Below are 21,457 nucleotides of genomic sequence, written 5' to 3' on the forward strand. Positions count from 1 at the left end.
CATCAGCTATCTGGATTTGGGAGAAGGAGAATGTTTATTTTATTTTAAGTGTTTCTAAAATCCTCTATCGAAAAAGTGAATGGTGGAAAAATTATTGGAGCCATTTCCTTGTTTGACTGCTAAGTTTGATGGGTATTATGACTCATACAGTGGTACTTCATACCAGTTGAATTTGATAAAATAAACCTAAGCAACTTAGTTTTATTAATAAAATAAACCTGAATATATGTATATTGACATAGTGTCAAATTTGTCTATAATTTGGATGAAGCTTTGGTAGATGGCCTACAATTTTCTTTGAGAAGTTTTCTACATTCTGCCAATGAACTACAACACCCAAAATGCACTTCACCAAAACCCGGATTTCCGGTGAGGTATAAGGAGGGAAAATCTAAACATTCTGTCAACCCCCTTGCTAGCCACTTCTTTCTGTCGCCTACAGGTATATTTGAAGCGAAAATCGTCATAGTATTTTGTCCAGGTAAGCCCAAATATGTCGATAATAATATACCCAACAAGTGTCCAGCATCAAGACTAACGTAAATAACGTTAGTTGACACAAAGCTTCTAACTTAGCTACTGTAACGTTATATAGCTAGCTACGGTTGGTCTGTAGTTAACTAACTCGTTACTTAGCGAACTAGTTAAACATGTATTTCACCGGGTGTCTCAGAGCGAGAAAATGCAGAGGACCTCCCGTCTGAAGCGCGAGTTACAGCTGCTTAGCATGGAGCCTTCACCGGGGATCACTTGCTGGCAGACCGAGGGGAAGATGGACGAGCTCCGGGCCCGTGAGTATCAATCAACTTATCGATCAGTCAGTCGTACGGTTATGTAGCCTCTCGGTGGGTGCTAGTATATGTGTCGAAGGAACTTTTTTCATGCATCCGCCATTGATAGCCTATTGGTGTTAATCAATAATATATACCGTATATTATAAACATACATTTATAGTAGTGATCAATGATGTCGTTTTATATAGATATAAACGTCTATAGGTGTTGTTACTGTCCCTTGTCCTGTGTAGAAATAGTGGGCGGAGCTGAGACTCCGTTTGAAGGAGGAGTCTTCTCACTGGAGATCATAGTTCCAGACAGGTATGATGTGACTGACATAACACACACATCTCTGAGTAGATACAGGTTTAGTACATGTTTTAGGTACAATCATTGTGATCATTCTCTCCTAACCCTCCAGGTATCCCATTGAGCCCCCTAAGTTCTCTCCTAACCCTCCAGGTATCCCATTGAGCCCCCTAAGTTCTCTCTTAACCCTCGAGGTATCCGCTTGAGCCCCCTGAGTTCTCTCCTAACCCTCCAGGTATCCGTTTGAGCCCCCTAAGTTCTCTCCTAACCCTCCAGGTATCTGTTTGAGCCCCCTAAGTTCTCTCCTAACCCTCCAGGTATCCCATTGAGCCCCCTGAGTTCTCTCCTAACCCTCCAGGTATCCGTTTGAACCCCCTAAGATGAGATTCCTGACCCCCATCTACCACCCCAACATAGACAACAATGGTCGCATCTGTCACGACGCCCTCAAACTACCACCCAGGGTAACACACACACTCAAACTACCACCCAGGGTAACACACATTCACGCCCACGCAAGATACAACATGGACAGCCAACCTCTGCACCATGTGTAGCACCTCTTCTCTTTGTGTGTGTGTGTGTGTGTGTGTGTGTGTGTGTGTGTGTGTGTGTGTGCAGGGTGCGTGGAAACCTTCACTGAACATCTCCACAGTGCTCACCTCCATACAGCTGCTGATGGCTGAACCCAACCTTGACGACCCACTCATGGCTGACATAGTGAGTAACACTGGCTCCTTCACTGTCCCTGTCCGTACAACGACTCAGACTAGACAGACTGACCCCATAGCTGATATAACAGACAGACTGACCCCATAGCTGATATAACAGACAGACTGACCCCATAGCTGATATAACAGGCAGACTGAACCCATAGCTGATATAACAGGCAGACTGAACCCATAGCTGATATAACAGACAGACTGACCCCATAGCTGATATAACAGACAGACTGACCCCGTAGCTGATATAACAGACAGACTGACCCCATAGCTGATATAACAGACAGACTGACCCCATAGCTGATATACACTATATATGCAAAAGTATGTGGACACCCCTTCAAATGAGTGGATGTGGCTATTTCAGTCACACCCGTTGCTGACAGGTGTATAAAATCGAGCACACTGCCATGCAATCTCCATAGACAAACATTGGCAGTAGAATGGCCCTTACTGAAGTTTTCAGTGACTTTCAACGTGGCACCCTCATAAGATGCCACCTTTCCAATAAGTCAGTTCATCACATTTCTGCCCTGCTAGAGCTGCCCCGGGCAACTGTAAGTCCTATTATTGTGAAGTGGAAATGTCTAGGAGCAACAACGGCTCAGCCACAAAGTGGTAGACCACACAAGCTCACAGAACGGGACCGCTGAAGCTTGTAGCGTGTAAAAATCATCTGTCCTCAGTTGCAACACTCACTACCGAGTTACAAACATCCTCTGGATGCAACGTCAGCTTCACCATCTGGCATTCTGACGGACGAATCTGAGTTTGGCGGATGCCAGGAGAATGCTTCGTGCCAAAATGCTTAGTGACAACTGTAAAGTTTGGTGGAGGAGAGCTGGGTCTGTTTTTCATGGTTCGGGCCCCTTGGTTCCAGTGGAGGGAAATCTTAATGCTACAGCATACAATGACATTCTAGACTATTCTGTGTTTTCAAGTTTGTGGCAACAGTTTGGGAAAGCCCATTCCTGTTTCAGCATGACAATGCCCCCGTGCACAAATCGGGATCCATACAGAAAGAGTTTGTCAAGAACGGTGTGGAAGAACTTGACTGGCCTGCTCAGAGCCCTGACCTCAACCCCATCAAACACCTTTGGGATGAATTGGAACGCAGACTGCGAGCCAGGCCTAATCGCCCAACATCAGTGCCCGACCTCACTAGTGCTGTTGTCTCTGAATGGAAGCAAGTCCCCGCAGCAATGTTCCATCATCTAGTGGAAAGCCTTCCCAGAAGAGTGAAGGCTGTTATAGCAGCAAAGGAGGGACCAACTCCATATTAATGCCCATGATTTTGGAATGAGATGTTGGACGAGCAGAGTTGATGTTGGTCCTGTAGCCCTCACACACACACACAGAGTTGATGTTGGTCCTGTAGCCCTCACACAGAGTTGATGTTGGTCCTGTAGCCCTCACACAGAGTTGGCCCATGTTGGTCCTGTAGCCCTCACACAGAGTTGATGTTGGTCCTGTAGCCCTCACACAGAGTTGATGTTGGTCCTGTAGCCCTCACACAGAGTTGATGTTGGTCCTGTAGCCCTCACACAGAGTTGATGTTGGTCCTGTAGCCCTCACACAGAGTTGATGTTGGTCCTGTAGCCCTCACACAGAGTTGATGTTGGTCCTGTAGCCCTCACACAGAGTTGATGTTGGTCCTGTAGCCCTCACACAGAGTTGATGTTGGTCCTGTAGCCCTCACACAGAGTTGATGTTGGTCCTGTAGCCCTCACACAGAGTTGATGTTGGTCCTGTAGCCCTCACACAGAGTTGATGTTGGTCCTGTAGCCCTCACACAGAGTTGATGTTGGTCCTGTAGCCCTCACACAGAGTTGATGTTGGTCCTGTAGCCCTCACACAGAGTTGATGTTGGTCCTGTAGCCCTCACACAGAGTTGATGTTGGTCCTGTAGCCCTCACACAGAGTTGATGTTGGTCCTGTAGCCCTCACACAGAGTTGATGTTGGTCCTGTAGCCCTCACACAGAGTTGATGTTGGTCCTGTAGCCCTCACACAGAGTTGATGTTGGTCCTGTAGCCCTCACACAGAGTTGATGTTGGTCCTGTAGCCCTCACACAGAGTTGATGTTGGTCCTGTAGCCCTCACACAGAGTTGATGTTGGTCCTGTAGCCCTCACACAGAGTTGATGTTGGTCCTGTAGCCCTCACACAGAGTTGATGTTGGTCCTGTAGCCCTCACACAGAGTTGATGTTGGTCCTGTAGCCCTCACACAGAGTTGATGTTGGTCCTGTAGCCCTCACACAGAGTTGATGTTGGTCCTGTAGCCCTCACACAGAGTTGATGTTGGTCCTGTAGCCCTCACACAGAGTTGATGTTGGTCCTGTAGCCCTCACACAGAGTTGATGTTGGTCCTGTAACCCTCACACAGAGTTGATGTTGGTCCTGTAACCCTCACACAGAGTTGATGTTGGTCCTGTAGCCCTCACACAGAGTTGATGTTGGTCCTGTAGCCCTCACACAGAGTTGATGTTGGTCCTGTAGCCCTCACACAGAGTTGATGTTGGTCCTGTAGCCCTCACACAGAGTTGATGTTGGTCCTGTAGCCCTCACACAGAGTTGATGTTGGTCCTGTAGCCCTCACACAGAGTTGATGTTGGTCCTGTAACCCTCACACAGAGTTGATGTTGGTCCTGTAACCCTCACACAGAGTTGATGTTGGTCCTGTAACCCTCACACAGAGTTGATGTTGGTCCTGTAACCCTCACACAGAGTTGATGTTGGTCCTGTAGCCCTCACACAGAGTTGATGTTGGTCCTGTAGCCCTCACACAGAGTTGATGTTGGTCCTGTAACCCTCACACAGAGTTGATGTTGGTCCTGTAACCCTCACACAGAGTTGATGTTGGTCCTGTAGCCCTCACACAGAGTTGATGTTGGTCCTGTAGCCCTCACACAGAGTTGATGTTGGTCCTGTAGCCCTCACACAGAGTTGATGTTGGTCCTGTAGCCCTCACACAGAGTTGATGTTGGTCCTGTAGCCCTCACACAGAGTTGATGTTGGTCCTGTAGCCCTCACACAGAGTTGATGTTGGTCCTGTAACCCTCACACAGAGTTGATGTTGGTCCTGTAGCCCTCACACACACACACAGAGTTGATGTTGGTCCTGTAACCCTCACACAGAGTTGATGTTGGTCCTGTAACCCTCACACAGAGTTGATGTTGGTCCTGTAGCCCTCACACACACACACAGAGTTGATGTTGGTCCTGTAGCCCTCACACACACACACAGAGTTGATGTTGGTCCTGTAGCCCTCACACAGAGTTGATGTTGGTCCTGTAACCCTCACACAGAGTTGATGTTGGTCCTGTAACCCTCACACAGAGTTGATGTTGGTCCTGTAACCCTCACACAGAGTTGATGTTGGTCCTGTAACCCTCACACAGAGTTGATGTTGGTCCTGTAGCCCTCACACAGAGTTGATGTTGGTCCTGTAGCCCTCACACAGAGTTGATGTTGGTCCTGTAGCCCTCACACAGAGTTGATGTTGGTCCTGTAACCCTCACACAGAGTTGATGTTGGTCCTGTAGCCCTCACACAGAGTTGATGTTGGTCCTGTAGCCCTCACACAGAGTTGATGTTGGTCCTGTAACCCTCACACAGAGTTGATGTTGGTCCTGTAACCCTCACACAGAGTTGATGTTGGTCCTGTAACCCTCACACAGAGTTGATGTTGGTCCTGTAGCCCTCACACAGAGTTGATGTTGGTCCTGTAGCCCTCACACAGAGTTGATGTTGGTCCTGTAACCCTCACACAGAGTTGATGTTGGTCCTGTAACCCTCACACAGAGTTGATGTTGGTCCTGTAGCCCTCACACAGAGTTGATGTTGGTCCTGTAGCCCTCACACAGAGTTGATGTTGGTCCTGTAGCCCTCACACAGAGTTGATGTTGGTCCTGTAGCCCTCACACAGAGTTGATGTTGGTCCTGTAACCCTCACACAGAGTTGATGTTGGTCCTGTAACCCTCACACAGAGTTGATGTTGGTCCTGTAGCCCTCACACAGAGTTGATGTTGGTCCTGTAGCCCTCACACAGAGTTGATGTTGGTCCTGTAGCCCTCACACAGAGTTGATGTTGGTCCTGTAGCCCTCACACAGAGTTGATGTTGGTCCTGTAGCCCTCACACAGAGTTGATGTTGGTCCTGTAACCCTCACACAGAGTTGATGTTGGTCCTGTAGCCCTCACACACACACACAGAGTTGATGTTGGTCCTGTAACCCTCACACAGAGTTGATGTTGGTCCTGTAACCCTCACACAGAGTTGATGTTGGTCCTGTAGCCCTCACACACACACACAGAGTTGATGTTGGTCCTGTAGCCCTCACACACACACACAGAGTTGATGTTGGTCCTGTAGCCCTCACACAGAGTTGATGTTGGTCCTGTAGCCCTCACACAGAGTTGATGTTGGTCCTGTAGCCCTCACACAGAGTTGATGTTGGTCCTGTAACCCTCACACAGAGTTGATGTTGGTCCTGTAGCCCTCACACACACACACAGAGTTGATGTTGGTCCTGTAACCCTCTCACACACACAGTTTTCTACGCTGAACAAGTGTTTGTTATATGTTTCATGACACGTTTTCCAGACGCAAATGTTGTGCGTACATTTGTTTCCATCCCTGTTAGTGAAAATATCCACCAGACAGGTGTTGCATGTCAAGAAGCTGATTAAACAGTATGGTCATTACATAGGTGCACCTTGTGCTGGGCACAATAAAAGGCCACTTTAAAATGTGCAGTCTTGTCACACAGCATAATGCCACAGATTGAAGTTATGAAGTATAATTTAATGTTAACTTCTCTACCACCTACGTCGTCGGTTTAGAGTCTTTGGCAGAACGTCCAACTGGCCTCAGACCACCTGTGTCCACATCAGCCCTCCACATCTGGCTTTTTCACTCGAGGGATCTTCAGAGGTGGCGCTGAGGAGTACTGCTCCCCAGTGGCTGGGCCCTGCTCCCCAGTGGCTGGGCCCGGCTCCCCAGTGGCTGGGCCCGGCTCCCCAGTGGCTGGGCCCGGCTCCCCAGTGGCTGGGCCCGGCTCCCCAGTGGCTGGGCCCTGCTCCCCAGTGGCTGGGCCCTGCTCCCCAGTGGCTGGGCCCTGCTCCCCAGTGGCAGGCCCCTGCTCCCCAGTGGCAGGCCCCTGCTCCCCAGTGGCTGGGCCCGGCTCCCCAGTGGCTGGGCCCTGCTCCCCAGTGGCTGGGCCCGGCTCCCCAGTGGCTGGGCCCTGCTCCCCAGTGGCTGGGCCCTGCTCCCCAGTGGCTGGGCCCTGCTCCCCAGTGGCTGGGCCCTGCTCCCCAGTGGCTGGGCCCTGCTCCCCAGTGGCTGGGCCCTGCTCCCCAGTGGCTGGGCCCGGCTCCCCAGTGGCTGGGCCCTGCTCCCCAGTGGCTGGGCCCTGCTCCCCAGTGGCTGGGCCCTGCTCCCCAGTGGCTGGGCCCTGCTCCCCAGTGGCTGGGCCCTGCTCCCCAGTGGCTGGGCCCTGCTCCCCAGTGGCTGGGCCCTGCTCCCCAGTGGCTGGGCCCTGCTCCCCAGTGGCTGGGCCCTGCTCCCCAGTGGCTGAGCCCTGCTCCCCAGTGGCTGGGCCCTGCTCCCCAGTGGCTGGGCCCTGCTCCCCAGTGGCTGGGCCCTGCTCCCCAGTGGCTGGGCCCTGCTCCCCAGTGGCTGGGCCCGGCTCCCCAGAGGCTGGGCCTATGCCCTCCCGGCCCTTCCATTGCAGCACAGTCAAGTGAAATCCATAGATTAGAGCCTAATGAATTTATTTCGATGGACTGATTTCCTTATTTGAACTGTAGCAGTAAAATATTAGAAATTGTTGCATGTTGCGTTTTTATCTTTTTGTTCAGTATAATTCATAATTAATCATCATTTTGGTGGGTGCATTGGCCCTATTTCACACATGTACAAGTGTGTATTAATATATGTGTGAATTGGAAATGTGTTTTTGTTTTTTCCGTATCCTCCCCTGAGACACCCTCGGTGACGTTATCCGTCTCACACACGGTCTGTTTCTCTCCCAGTCTTCAGAGTTGAAGTACAGCAAGCAGGTATATCTGGAGAAGGCCAAGAGATGGACGGAGAAACATGCTGTACAGAACAACAAGGTAATGTTAACCAGGTGGTTAGATATGTGGACCGTAGACACACTGACTGTATGTAGTGGTGTCTTCTCTCCACAAGGTGGTGCTGTAGCTTCATGTAGTCATGCTATGTAGTGGATGAGGGTCCTGGGAGTGTGGTGCCAGGAAAATAACCTCAACGTCAACGAAACGAAGGAGCTAATCGTGGACTTCAGGAAACAGCAGAGGGAGCACCCCCCCATCCACATCGAAGGGACAGTGGAGAAGGTGGAAAGCTTCAAGTTCCTCTGCGTACACATCACGGACGATCTGAAATGGTCCACCCACACAGACAGTGTGGTGAAGAAGGCACAACAGCGCCTCTTCAGCCTCAGGAGCCTGAAGACATTCGAGAGCATCCTGTCGGGCTGTATCACCGCCTGGTACGGCAACTGCTCCGCCCACAACCGTAAGGCTCTCCAGAGGGTAGTGAGGTCTGCACAACGCATCACCGGGGGCAAACTACCTGCCCTCCAGGACACCTACACCACCCGATGTCACAGGAAGGCCTTAAAGATCATCAAGGACAACAACCACCCGAGCCACTGCCTGTTCACCCCGCTATCATCCAGAAGGCGAGGTCAGTACAGGTGCATCAAAGCTGGGACCGAGAGACTGAAAAACTGCTTCTATCTCAAGGCCATCAGACTGTTAAACAGCCATCACTGGCTGGCTACTCAACCCTGCACCTTAGAGACTGCTGCCCTCTATACATAGACATGAAATCACTGGCCACTATAATGTTTACGTACTGCTTTAATCGTCTCATTTGTAAATACTCTGTTTATTCTAATGTCACTCCGCTCATCCTAGAATGTCACTCCGCTCATCCTAGAATGTCACTCCGCTCATCCTAGAATGTCACTCCGCTCATCCTAGAATGTCACTCCGCTCGTCCTAGAATGTCACTCCGCTCGTCCTAGAATGTCACTCCGCTCGTCCTAGAATGTCACTCCGCTCGTCCTAGAATGTCACTCCGCTCGTCCTAGAATGTCACTCCGCTCGTCCTAGAATGTCACTCCGCTCGTCCTAGAATGTCACTCCGCTCGTCCTAGAATGTCACTCCGCTCGTCCCAGAATGTCACTCCGCTCGTCCCAGAATGTCACTCCGCTCGTCCCAGAATGTCACTCCGCTCGTCCCAGAATGTCACTCCGCTCGTCCTAGAATGTCACTCCGCTCGTCCTAGAATGTCACTCCGCTCGTCCTAGAATGTCACTCCGCTCGTCCTAGAATGTCACTCCGCTCGTCCTAGAATGTCACTCCGCTCGTCCTAGAATGTCACTCCGCTCGTCCTAGAATGTCACTCCGCTCGTCCTAGAATGTCACTCCGCTCGTCCTAGAATGTCACTCCGCTCGTCCTAGAATGTCACTCCGCTCGTCCCAGAATGTCACTCCGCTCGTCCCAGAATGTCACTCCGCTCGTCCCAGAATGTCACTCCGCTCGTCCCAGAATGTCACTCCGCTCGTCCCAGAATGTCACTCCGCTCGTCCCAGAATGTCACTCCGCTCGTCCTAGAATGTCACTCCGCTCGTCCTAGAATGTCACTCCGCTCGTCCTAGAATGTCACTCCGCTCGTCCTAGAATGTCACTCCGCTCGTCCTAGAATGTCACTCCGCTCGTCCTAGAATGTCACTCCGCTCGTCCTAGAATGTCACTCCGCTCGTCCTAGAATGTCACTCCGCTCGTCCTAGAATGTCACTCCGCTCATCCTGTCATGTCAAAATGAGATGAGAATACCAGAGTGATATATTATATATTACTGCATTATATATCACTGCACTGTTGGAGCTGGAAACACAATCATTATATATTACTGACTGTTGGAGCTAGAAACACAATCATTATATATTACTGACTGTTGGAGCTAGAAACACAATCATTATATATTACTGTACTGTTGGAGCTAGAAACACAATCATTATATATTACTGACTGTTGGAGCTAGAAACACAATCATTATATATTACTGCACTGTTGGAGCTAGAAACACAATCATTATATATTACTGACTGTTGGAGCTACTGTAGAAACACAATCATTATATATTACTGACTGTTGGAGCTAGAAACACAATCATTATATATGACTCGCTGTTGGAGCTACTGTAGAAACACAATCATTATATATTACTGCACTGTTGGAGCTAGAAACACAAGCATTATATATTACTGACTGTTGGAGCTAGAAACACAAGCATTATATATTACTGACTGTTGGAGCTAGAAACACAATCATTATATATTACTGACTGTTGGAGCTAGAAACACAATCATTATATATTACTGACTGTTGGAGCTAGAAACACAATCATTATATATTACTGACTGTTGGAGCTGGAAACACAATCATTATATATTACTGACTGTTGGAGCTAGAAACACAATCATTATATATTACTGACTGTTGGAGCTAGAAACACAATCATTATATATTACTGACTGTTGGAGCTAGAAACACAATCATTATATATTACTGTACTGTTGGAGCTAGAAACACAATCATTATATATTACTGACTGTTGGAGCTAGAAACACAATCATTATATATTACTGACTGTTGGAGCTAGAAACACAGGCATTATATATTACTGACTGTTGGAGCTAGAAACACAATCATTATATATTACTGACTGTTGGAGCTAGAAACACAAGCATTATATATTACTGACTGTTGGAGCTACTGTAGAAACACAATCATTATATATTACTGCACTGTTGGAGCTAGAAACACAAGCATTATATATTACTGACTGTTGGAGCTGGAAACACAATCATTATATATTACTGACTGTTGGAGCTAGGAACACAATCATTATATATTACTGACTGTTGGAGCTAGAAACACAATCATTATATATTACTGACTGTTGGAGCTAGAAACACAATCATTATATATTACTGACTGTTGGAGCTAGAAACACGATCATTATATATTACTGACTGTTGGAGCTAGAAACACAATCATTATATATTACTGACTGTTGGAGCTAGAAACACAAGCATTATACATTACTGCACTGTTGGAGCTAGAAACACAATCATTATATATTACTGCACTGTTGGAGCTAGAAACACAATCATTATATATTACTGACTGTTGGAGCTAGGAACACAAGCATTTAGTTAGATACTACTGACCTGTTGGAGCTAGGAGCACAAGCATTTAGTTAGATACTACTGACCTGTTGGAGCTAGAAACACAAGCATTATATATTACTGCACTGTTGGAACTAGGAACACAAGCATTTAGTTAGACACTACTCCACTGTTGGAGCTAGGAACACAAGCATTTAGTTAGACACTACTCCACTGTTGGAGCTGGGAACACAAGCATTTAGTTAGATACTACTGCACTGTTGGAGCTAGGAACACAAGCATTTAGTTAGATACTACTGTACTGTTGGAGCTAGGAATACAAGCATTTAGTTAGATACTACTCCACTGTTGGAGCTGGGAACACAAGCATTTAGTTAGATACTACTGACCTGTTGGAGCTAGGAACACAAGCATTTAGTTAAATACTACTGACCTGTTGGAGCTAGGAACACAAGCATTTAGTTAAATACTACTACACTGTTGGAGCTAGGAACACAAGCATTTAGTTAGATACTACTGACCTGTTGGAGCTAGGAACACAAGCATTTAGTTAAATACTACTACACTGTTGGAGCTAGGAACACAAGCATTTAGTTAGATATTACTGACCTGTTGGAGCTAGAAACACAAGCATTTAGTTAGATACTACTGTTGGAGCTAGGAACACAAGCATTTAGTTAGATATTACTGACCTGTTGGAGCTAGAAACACAAGCATTTAACTACACCCACAATAACATCTGCCAAATATGGACCAATAACATCTGTTAAATATGTGACCAATAACATCTGTTAAATATGGACCAATAACATCTGCTAAATATGGACCAATAACATCTGCTAAATATGGACCAATAACATCTGTTAAATATGGACCAATAACATCTGTTAAATATGGACCAATAACATCTGTTAAATATGTGACCAATAACATCTGTTAAATATGGACCAATAACATCTGTTAAATATGTGACCAATAACATCTGTTAAATATGTGACCAATAACATCTGTTAAATATGGACCAATAACATCTGTTAAATATGGACCAATAACATCTGTTAAATATGTGACCAATAACATCTGTTAAATATGTGACCAATAACATCTGTTAAATATGGACCAATAACATCTGTTAAATATGGACCAATAACATCTGTTAAATATGTGACCAATAACATCTGTTAAATATGTGACCAATAACATCTGTTAAATATGGACCAATAACATCTGTTAAATATGGACCAATAACATCTGTTAAATATGTGACCAATAACATCTGTTAAATATGTGACCAATAACATCTGTTAAATATGGACCAATAACATCTGATAAATATGGACCAATAACATCTGTTAAATATGGACCAATAACATCTGTTAAATATGGACCAATAACATCTGTTAAATATGGACCAATAACATCTGTTAAATATGTGACCAATAACATCTGTTAAATATGTGTATGGACCAATAACATCTGTTAAATATGTGTCTTCTCGCCACAAGGTGGTGCTGTAACTCCCCGTCAGTGTCAGAATGTTATGACGCTTCTATTTAGTGAACGTGTTCATTCTAGAAAGATACCAGGCCATTTGATTAAGGGAACTGTAGCTGCAGAGCTTAATATGCTGTTCAATGATCAAATATCTCCTGACTGAAGTTCAGTATTCCATTTGAAGAGTAGTATACTTTAATGCTTGTCTTCAGCAGTTAATTAATAGTTTGTGTGTGTGTGTGTGTGTGTGTGTGTGTGTGTGTGTAGGGTGGTGTGGTGGAGACCGTGGACAGTGCCGAAGCTCAGGTCCAGCCGCCGGCCCTGAAGAGACAAGCTCAGGACAAGACAGAGGAACACCCCAAGAGAACGTGTCTGTAGCGCGTCACACATTTTGTGCTCTGCCCCGTTGTGTTGGGAACAGTAATTTACTTCACTTTGTCTTTTAAGTGTTTGAGATTTTCCCTTTTTATATAGTTATGTACAGACTAAGGCTGGGATTCATTCATAGCAATGTTTAGGCAGTGTCTTTATTTAGTATTCAGCTCACACACTTGTTATTCTGAGGAGTGAAAGCATACCTGTTGAGAGGGGTCGACCTGGTAGTAGTTGTCGGTTTTAATACAGTACCCAGGTCCAATGTAATGTCATGCTGCTTACTCCAAATAGATTCTTCTTTTCTTATTAAAATATGTTTTGAAGCTAACTGAGTTGAACATTTTATTTACATATTTACCATTGGAATGTGTAATCACATAAAACGAAGACCAGTCATCTCTACTCGTATAAAAACATTTTTATTCAACCATAACTTTTAACAGGTATTTAATTCAATAAAAAACGTTTTTACCATATCAACAATTAGAAGGTATGTACATCCAAAGGAACAAGTCAGTTTGTAACAAACTACAGGTTATATTTTATGTGTTGTGTTAAAACAAAGGGGAAATGTTTTTTTTTAGAAGGGTTGGTTATTTAGCAACAAAACGGATGTGTGTGGAACTATGGGGCAAAACTGACAGGGTTGGCTTAGACTGACGCGTGTGGAACTATGGGGCAAAACTGACAGGGTTGGCTTAGACTGACGCGTGTGGAACTATGGGGCAAAACTGACAGGGTTGGCTTAGACTGACGCGTGTGGAACTATGGGGCAAAACTGACAGGGTTGGCTTAGACTGACGCGTGTGGAACTATGGGGCAAAACTGACAGGGTTGGCTTAGACTGACGCGTGTGGAACTATGGGGCAAAACTGACAGGGTTGGCTTAGACTGACGCGTGTGGAACTATGGGGCAAAACTGACAGGGTTGGCTTAGACTGACACGTGTGGAACTATGGGGCAAAACTGACAGGGTTGGCTTAGACTGACGCGTGTGGAACTATGGGGCAAAACTGACAGGGTTGGCTTAGACTGACGCGTGTGGAACTATGAGGCAAAACTGACAGGGTTGGCTTAGACTGACGCGTGTGGAACTATGGGGCAAAACTGACAGGGTTGGCTTAGACTGACACGTGTGGAACTATGGGGCAAAACTGACAGGGTTGGCTTAGACTGACGCGTGTGGAACTATGGGGCAAAACTGACAGGGTTGGCTTAGACTGACGCATGTGGAACTATGGGGCAAAACTGACAGGGTTGGCTTAGACTGACGCGTGTGGAACTATGGGGCAAAACTGACAGGGTTGGCTTAGACTGACGCGTGTGGAACTATGGGGCAAAACTGACAGGGTTGGCTTAGACTGACGCGTGTGGAACTATGGGGCAAAACTGACAGGGTTGGCTTAGACTGACGCGTGTGGAACTATGGGGCAAAACTGACAGGGTTGGCTTAGACTGACACGTGTGGAACTATGGGGCAAAACTGACAGGGTTGGCTTAGACTGACGCGTGTGGAACTATGGGGCAAAACTGACAGGGTTGGCTTAGACTGACGCGTGTGGAACTATGAGGCAAAACTGACAGGGTTGGCTTAGACTGACGCGTGTGGAACTATGGGGCAAAACTGACAGGGTTGGCTTAGACTGACACGTGTGGAACTATGGGGCAAAACTGACAGGGTTGGCTTAGACTGACGCGTGTGGAACTATGGGGCAAAACTGACAGGGTTGGCTTAGACTGACGCATGTGGAACTATGGGGCAAAACTGACAGGGTTGGCTTAGACTGACACGTGTGGAACTATGGGGCAAAACTGACAGGGTTGGCTTAGACTGACGCGTGTGGAACTATGGGGCAAAACTGACAGGGTTGGCTTGGACTGACGCGTGTGGAACTATGGGGCAAAACTGACAGGGTTGGCTTAGACTGACACGTGTGGAACTATGGGGCAAAACTGACAGGGTTGGCTTAGACTGACACGTGTGGAACTATGGGGCAAAACTGACAGGGTTGGCTTAGACTGACACGTGTGGAACTATGGGGCAAAACTGACAGGGTTGGCTTAGACTGACGCGTGTGGAACTATGGGGCAAAACTGACAGGGTTGGCTTGGACTGACGCGTGTGGAACTATGGGGCAAAACTGACAGGGTTGGCTTAGACTGACGCGTGTGGAACTATGTGGCAAAACTGACAGGGTTGGCTTAGACTGACACGTGTGGAACTATGGGGCAAAACTGACAGGGTTGGCTTAGACTGACACGTGTGGAACTATGTTTATTGAACACATACATGTGTAGAATGAGTACTTGTTTCAAATATATTGACAGTTGTTAGTTAGCGAATTTTAGCAACTTGAGGTCAGTTCTAACAAGATAAAACTAGTTGAAATGAGCCACATGGCAGCTTCATCTGACCTAGATGTCTCTCTATCAGACAAACGACGTTCAGCTTCTTGTCAACTGACCTAGATGTCTCTATCAGACAAACGACGTTCAGCTTCTTGTCAACTGACCTAGATGTCTCTCTATCAGACAAACAACGCTCAGCTTCTTGTCAACTGACCTAGATGCCTCTCTATCAGACTATCAGTTGAATAATGTACTGTTATACACCTGTTGTATCCTCTACTGTAAGGCCTCTGCATCATTTTCGTGACTTCAGGCAACCCGTCCATAGGAACAATAACATACTAGTTCAGAGGTAGTTACATTGTATTTACATCATCACCTGGTCTCTGTTCAGCAGGGTGGAACGTTACAAAACACCATACTTAGAAATATATATGGTGTATATATATATGGTGTAGAACAGAACAGACAGGACGTCATGAATGCATTTCCATCTGCAGCCTCGCTGAACAGACCCCAGCTAGCTAGTCTACTGTACACCAGAACCTCGAGATAATCCCTGTCCCCTCGCTGAACAGACCCCAGCTAGCTAGTCTACTGTACACCAGAACCTCTAGATAATCCCTGTCCCCTCGCTGAACAGACCCCAGCTAGCTAGTCTACTGTACACCAGAACCTCTAGTTAATCCCTGTCCCCTCGCTGAACAGACCCCAGCTAGCTAGTCTACTGTACACCAGAACCTCGAGATAATCCCTGTCCCCTCGCTGAACAGACCCCAGCTAGCTAGTCTACTGTACACCAGAACCTCTAGATAATCCCTGTCCCCTCGCTGAACAGACCCCAGCTAGCTAGTCTACTGTACACCAGAACCTCTAGTTAATCCCTGTCCCCTCGCTGAACAGACCCCAGCTAGCTAGTCTACTGTACACCAGAACCTCTAGTTAATCCCTGTCCCCTCGCTGAACAGACCCCAGCTAGCTAGTCTACTGTACACCAGAACCTCTAGATAATCCCTGTCCCCTCGCTGAACAGACCCCAGCTAGCTAGTCTACTGTACACCAGAACCTCTAGATAATCCCTGTCCCCTCGCTGAACAGACCCCAGCTAGCTAGTCTACTGTACACCAGAACCTCTAGATAATCCCTGTCCCCTCGCTGAACAGACCCCAGCTAGCTAGTCTACTGTACACCAGAACCTCTAGTTAATCCCTGTCCCCTCGCTGAACAGACCCCAGCTAGCTAGTCTACTGTACACCAGAACCTCGAGATAATCCCTGTCCCCTCGCTGAACAGACCCCAGCTAGCTAGTCTACTGTACACCAGAACCTCTAGTTAATCCCTGTCCCCTCGCTGAACAGACCCCAGCTAGCTAGTCTACTGTACACCAGAACCTCGAGATAATCCCTGTCCCCTCACTGAACAGACCCCAGCTAGCTAGTCTACTGTACACCAGAACCTCGAGATAATCCCTGTCCCCTCGCTGAACAGACCCCAGCTAGCTAGTCTACTGTACACCAGAACCTCTAGATAATCCCTGTCCCCTCGCTGAACAGACCCCAGCTAGCTAGTCTACTGTACACCAGAACCTCGAGATAATCCCTGTCCCCTTGCTGAACAGACCCCAGCTAGCTAGTCTACTGTACACCAGAACCTCTAGATAATCCCTGTCCCCTCGCTGAACAGACCCCAGCTAGCTAGTCTACTGTACACCAGAACCTCTAGATAATCCCTGTCCCCTCACTGAACAGACCCCAGCTAGCTAGTCTACTGTACACCAGAACCTCTAGATAATCCCTGTCCCCTCGCTGAACAGACCCCAGCTAGCTAGTCTACTGTACACCAGAACCTCTAGATAATCCCTGTCCCCTCGCTGAACAGCCCCAGCTAGCTAGTCTACTGTACACCAGAACCTCTAGTTAATCCCTGTCCCCTATACATCACTACTCATCTGAAAGGATTAGATAAGTGTAAACTATATGGCCAGAAAGTCCACCTACATCAAATGGATCTACATTGCTTAAACCAAATAGTTTGACATCTGAATGAAGGGCCCTGAGCATTGGTGAGGGGAGAAGTGTCCAGGGGTCTATTTTGGATTGGGCGCTACTCTACAGTCTGTGAAGGGACCCAGGCTACCGATCATTCATTCAGCCATACATCTGCTGGTAATATGGCTGGAATTCAATCAAATCAACAGAGTTGACAGTGAACATCTCATGAACATCTGGGACATTTCATTTGAATGAATCCCCAGTCTATTTGTTGGAATATCTATATAATATCCTCTACTACCCTTTGTGACTAGTGATGGCAGTAGGATACATAGTAGTGTGTACTGATGGACTATTAAGGACACTAAGGCTGGGATTCATTCAAATCTGCCATAGCAATGTTTAGGCTGTGTCTTATTTGACAATATTCTGAAAAGTGAAAACAGACCTGTGTGGAGCGGGAGGGGGGGGGGGTCACCCTGCTAGTAGTTGTAGGTTTTATACAGTACACAAGACCAGTCTGGTCACCCTGCTAGTAGTTGTTGGTTTTATACAGTACCCAAGACCAGTCTGGTCACCCTGCTAGTAGTTGTTGGTTTTATACAGTACCCAAGACCAGTCTGGTCACCCTGCTAGTAGTTGTAGGTTTTATACAGTACCCAAGACCAGTCTGGTCACCCTGCTAGTAGTTGTTGGTTTTATACAGTACCCAAGACCAGTCTGGTCACCCTGCTAGTAGTTGTAGGTTTTATACAGTACCCAAGACCAGTCTGGTCACCCTGCTAGTAGTTTTATACAGTATCCAAGACCAGTCTGTGTTCATTTGATCTTTGGAGAAAGAGCTACTGTGAAAATACCTTAATGCAGGTTTGAGGCCTTAGTGATATACTTAGTAGTAGACTCTTCAATACTGTTGTAGGATGTCTCTGTGTGGAGCGATGCTGACACTAATGATGATGCTTTCTCCAGGACTGATGCACTTTCAAAGGCCCCCTGCTGCCGGTCTTCTGTAATGGTCCCCTTATGAGTGAGGGATGGATGGAAGGAGAGGGAGGGAAGGGGAGGGAGGGAAGGAAGGAGAGAGGGAGGGAAGGGGAGAGGAGGGAGGGAAGGGGAGAGGGAGGGAAGGAGAGAGGAGGGAGGGAAGGAGAGAGGATGGAGGGAAGGAGAGAGGAGGGCGGGAAGGAGAGAGAGGGATGGAGAGAGAGGGAGGGAAGGAGAGAAGAGGGAGGGAAGGAGAGAGGAGGGAGGGAGGGAAGGAGAGAGGAGGGAGGGAGGTAAGGAGGGAGGGAAGGAGAGAGGAGGGAGAGAGAGAGAGAGGGAGAGAAGGAGGGAGATAGGGAGAGAAGGAGAGAGGGAGGGAAGGAGAGAGGGAGGGAAGGAGAGGGAGGGAAGGGGAGGGAGGGAGGGAAGGAGAGAGGAGGGAGGGAGGGAAGGAGAGAGGAGGGAGGGAGGGAAGGAGAGAGGAGTGAGGGAAGGAGAGAGGAGGGAGGCAGGGAGGGAGAGAGGGAGGGAGAGAGAGAGAGAGAGAGGGAGAGAGAGAGGGAGAGAAGGAGGGAGGGAAGGAGAGAGAGGGAGGGAAGGAGAGAGGGAGGGAAGGAGAGGGAGGGAGGGAAGGAGAGAGAGGGATGGAAGGAGAGAGAGGGATGGAAGGAGAGAGGATGGAGGGAAGGAGAGAGGATGGAGGGAAGGAGAGAGGATGGAGGGAAGGAGAGAGGAGGGCGGGAAGGAGAGAGGAGGGCGGGAAGGAGAGAGGAGGGCGGGAAGGAGAGAGAGGGAGGGAAGGAGAGAAGAGGGAGGGAAGGAGAGAGGAGGGAGGGAAGGAGGGAGGGAAGGAGAGAAGAGGGAGGGAAGGAGAGAGGAGGGAGGGAAGGAGGGAGGGAAGGAGAGAGGAGGGCGGGAAGGAGAGAGAGGGATGGAGAGAGAGGGAGGGAAAGAGAGAGAGGGAGGGAAGGAGAGAAGAGGGAGGGGAAGGAAAGAGGAGGGAGGGAAGGAGAGAGGAGGGTGGGAAGGAGAGAGAGGGATGGAGAGAGAGGAGGGAGGGAAGGAGAGAGAGGGCAGAAAGGAGGAGGGAGGGAAGGAGAGGAGGGAGGAAAGGAGAGCGAGGGATGGAGAGGGAGGGAGGGAGGGAAGGAGAGAGGAGGGAGGCAGTAGGGAATGTGTTGGTTTATAATGTCTCGTAGGGTCCCAGCCAGCGGTGCTTGACAACTGAGATTGTGTCCCATTGTAGTTTAGTGATTCATACCTTACCACTCTGCCTCCCTCTCGCTCTCCATATCTCTTTCCCTCTCTCTTTCACTCTCCATCTCTCTTTCTCTCAGGCTGGGGGAAGGTGTCTGACACGGGATCAGAGGAACCGAGGAAGAGGAGGAGGAAGAAGAGCAGTGGGATAATCTGATTGGATCCATCCGGGGTTGGAGGGCGGGGCTTCCACCGTAAAGGGCGTCAGCCTCGGCGAGTGACACCTGCGTCGACAAATCAGAACACAAGCTCTTCTCTGTGTCCACAGAGACCAGCGAGTCTTCAAGCGTGCAGTCCCGGTATAACTGGGGGCGTGCCTTGGGATGTGGCCAGAACAAGAAGTGGGTGTGGTCTCGGGTGAATAGGAGGAAGAGGAGTGGGTTGAGGCAGGAGGGGAGGGGTTGTAGAAGGAGCAGGACTGACTTCAGCACCTCCTCCCCCAGAGAAAGCAGCCCCAGCAGGGAGCAGAGAGACAGGAAGGCCACTGGGATGTAGAGGAGACCGTTGATGAAGATCAACCAGGTGATGTGTTTAATCATGCTGCAGTCCCACAGCCCCTCGCACTCTCCTCTCAGCAGCTCCCAGTACAGACGGATGTAGGAGACTGTCACTATCAGCAGACACAGTGTATTCATCATGATCAGAGAGAGAGGGAAGCCTAGAGAGGAGGGGGGATGGGAGGAGGGGGGATGCAAGGGGGAGGGCAGGCAGAGAGGGGTGGAACCGTACTCCCCCACATTGACCAGAGGGAGGGATGCCAGGGTGAGAGATAGGGTGAGGCAGAAGAACGCGCACGTACGGACGCTCCCGTGTGAGGGCGCCTTTCCGTAGGCCCGTGTGCACGTCATGCCACACTGCACGGCCGCCAGGGTCAACAGCAGCACGCTCGCCTCGGACGCAAACACCCACACCCACCCCGTCACCTGGCAACCGGGACCCGACTCCCAGCGGGCGCCGTGGCGTCCAAATTCTCCCAGCGTGAGGGCGTCCACGAGGGCGAGCGTGCATGTGCATACGCCGGTGAGGAGGTTGGCAGCGGCCATGCAGGCGGTGGTGAACCGCAGCGGGGAGAGATAGCCCGCCGAACCGAAGAGTGACAGCAGCAAGAGAGAGTTCCCAAGTAGAGACACGATGGAGACGCACCACAGACCCACACGGACCAACCAGCTGCCTAGCAGGGAGTCACATGGCCGGAACGGACCTAGGCGGGCGAGACAGACATACTTTTAACAATATACAGTGCATTAGGAAAGTATTCAGACCTCTTGACTTTTTTTTTACAGTCTTATTCTAAAAAAATGTAAATAGTTTTTCCCCCTCATCAATCTACACACAATACCCCATAATGACATCACAATACCCCATAATGACATCACAATACCCCATAATGACATCACAATACCCCATAATGACATCACAATACCTCATAATGACATCACAATACCCCATAATGACATCACAGTACCCCATAATGACATCACAATACCCCATAATGACATCACAATACCCCATAATGACATCACAATACCCCATAATGACATCACAATACCCCATAATGACATCACAATACCCCATAATGACATCACAATACCCCATAATGACATCACAATACCCCATAATGACATCACAGTACCCCATAATGACATCACAGTACCCCATAATGACATCACAATACCCCATAATGACATCACAATACCCCATAATGACAACACAATACCCCATAATGACATCACAATACCACATAATGACATCACAATACCTCATAATGACATCACAATACCCCATAATGACATCACAATACCCCATAATGACATCACAATAACCCATAATGACATTACAATACCTCATAATGACATCACAATACCCTATAACGACATCACAATAACCCATAATGACATCACAATACCCCATAATGACATCACAGTACCCCATAATGACATCACAATACCCCATAATGACATCACAATA

At 48.1% G+C, this 21,457-nt stretch overlaps 2 protein-coding genes across 2 annotated transcripts in view; one reads left to right on the forward strand and one right to left on the reverse strand.

The window, feature by feature from the left end:
• Positions 1 to 365: 365 nt before the first annotated feature.
• ube2t (ubiquitin-conjugating enzyme E2T (putative)) lies at positions 366 to 13,236 on the forward strand. The gene is made up of 7 exons (XM_031794901.1): positions 366 to 481; positions 674 to 791; positions 1,028 to 1,097; positions 1,444 to 1,549; positions 1,707 to 1,805; positions 7,844 to 7,927; positions 12,801 to 13,236. Exons 2-7 carry the CDS (start codon positions 683 to 685, stop codon positions 12,909 to 12,911), a joined length of 579 nt encoding a protein of 192 aa, XP_031650761.1. The 5' UTR covers positions 366 to 481; positions 674 to 682; the 3' UTR covers positions 12,912 to 13,236.
• A 6,081-nt stretch (positions 13,237 to 19,317) lies between these two features.
• lgr6 (leucine-rich repeat containing G protein-coupled receptor 6) overlaps positions 19,318 to 21,457 on the reverse strand; it is a 115,684-nt gene continuing 113,544 nt past the window's right edge. The window contains exon 20 of the mRNA XM_031793365.1: positions 19,318 to 20,690. Coding sequence (XP_031649225.1) covers positions 19,495 to 20,690 — 1,196 coding nt within the window. The 3' untranslated portion in view covers positions 19,318 to 19,494. The remainder of the gene's footprint in view (positions 20,691 to 21,457) is intronic.

Source organism: Oncorhynchus kisutch, linkage group LG17 (assembly GCF_002021735.2).
Source record: "Oncorhynchus kisutch isolate 150728-3 linkage group LG17, Okis_V2, whole genome shotgun sequence".
Taxonomy (NCBI): Eukaryota; Metazoa; Chordata; class Actinopteri; order Salmoniformes; family Salmonidae; genus Oncorhynchus; species Oncorhynchus kisutch.

Bases quoted from the DNA above. Each gene is read 5' to 3' on its own strand.
- ube2t (XM_031794901.1), top strand. From the start codon at position 683: ATGCAGAGGACCTCCCGTCTGAAGCGCGAGTTACAGCTGCTTAGCATG. The intron at 1,550-1,706 runs GTAACACACACA...GTGTGTGTGCAG, and splicing joins CCCTCAAACTACCACCCAGG to GGTGCGTGGAAACCTTCACT. The intron at 1,806-7,843 runs GTGAGTAACACT...TTTCTCTCCCAG, and splicing joins ACCCACTCATGGCTGACATA to TCTTCAGAGTTGAAGTACAG.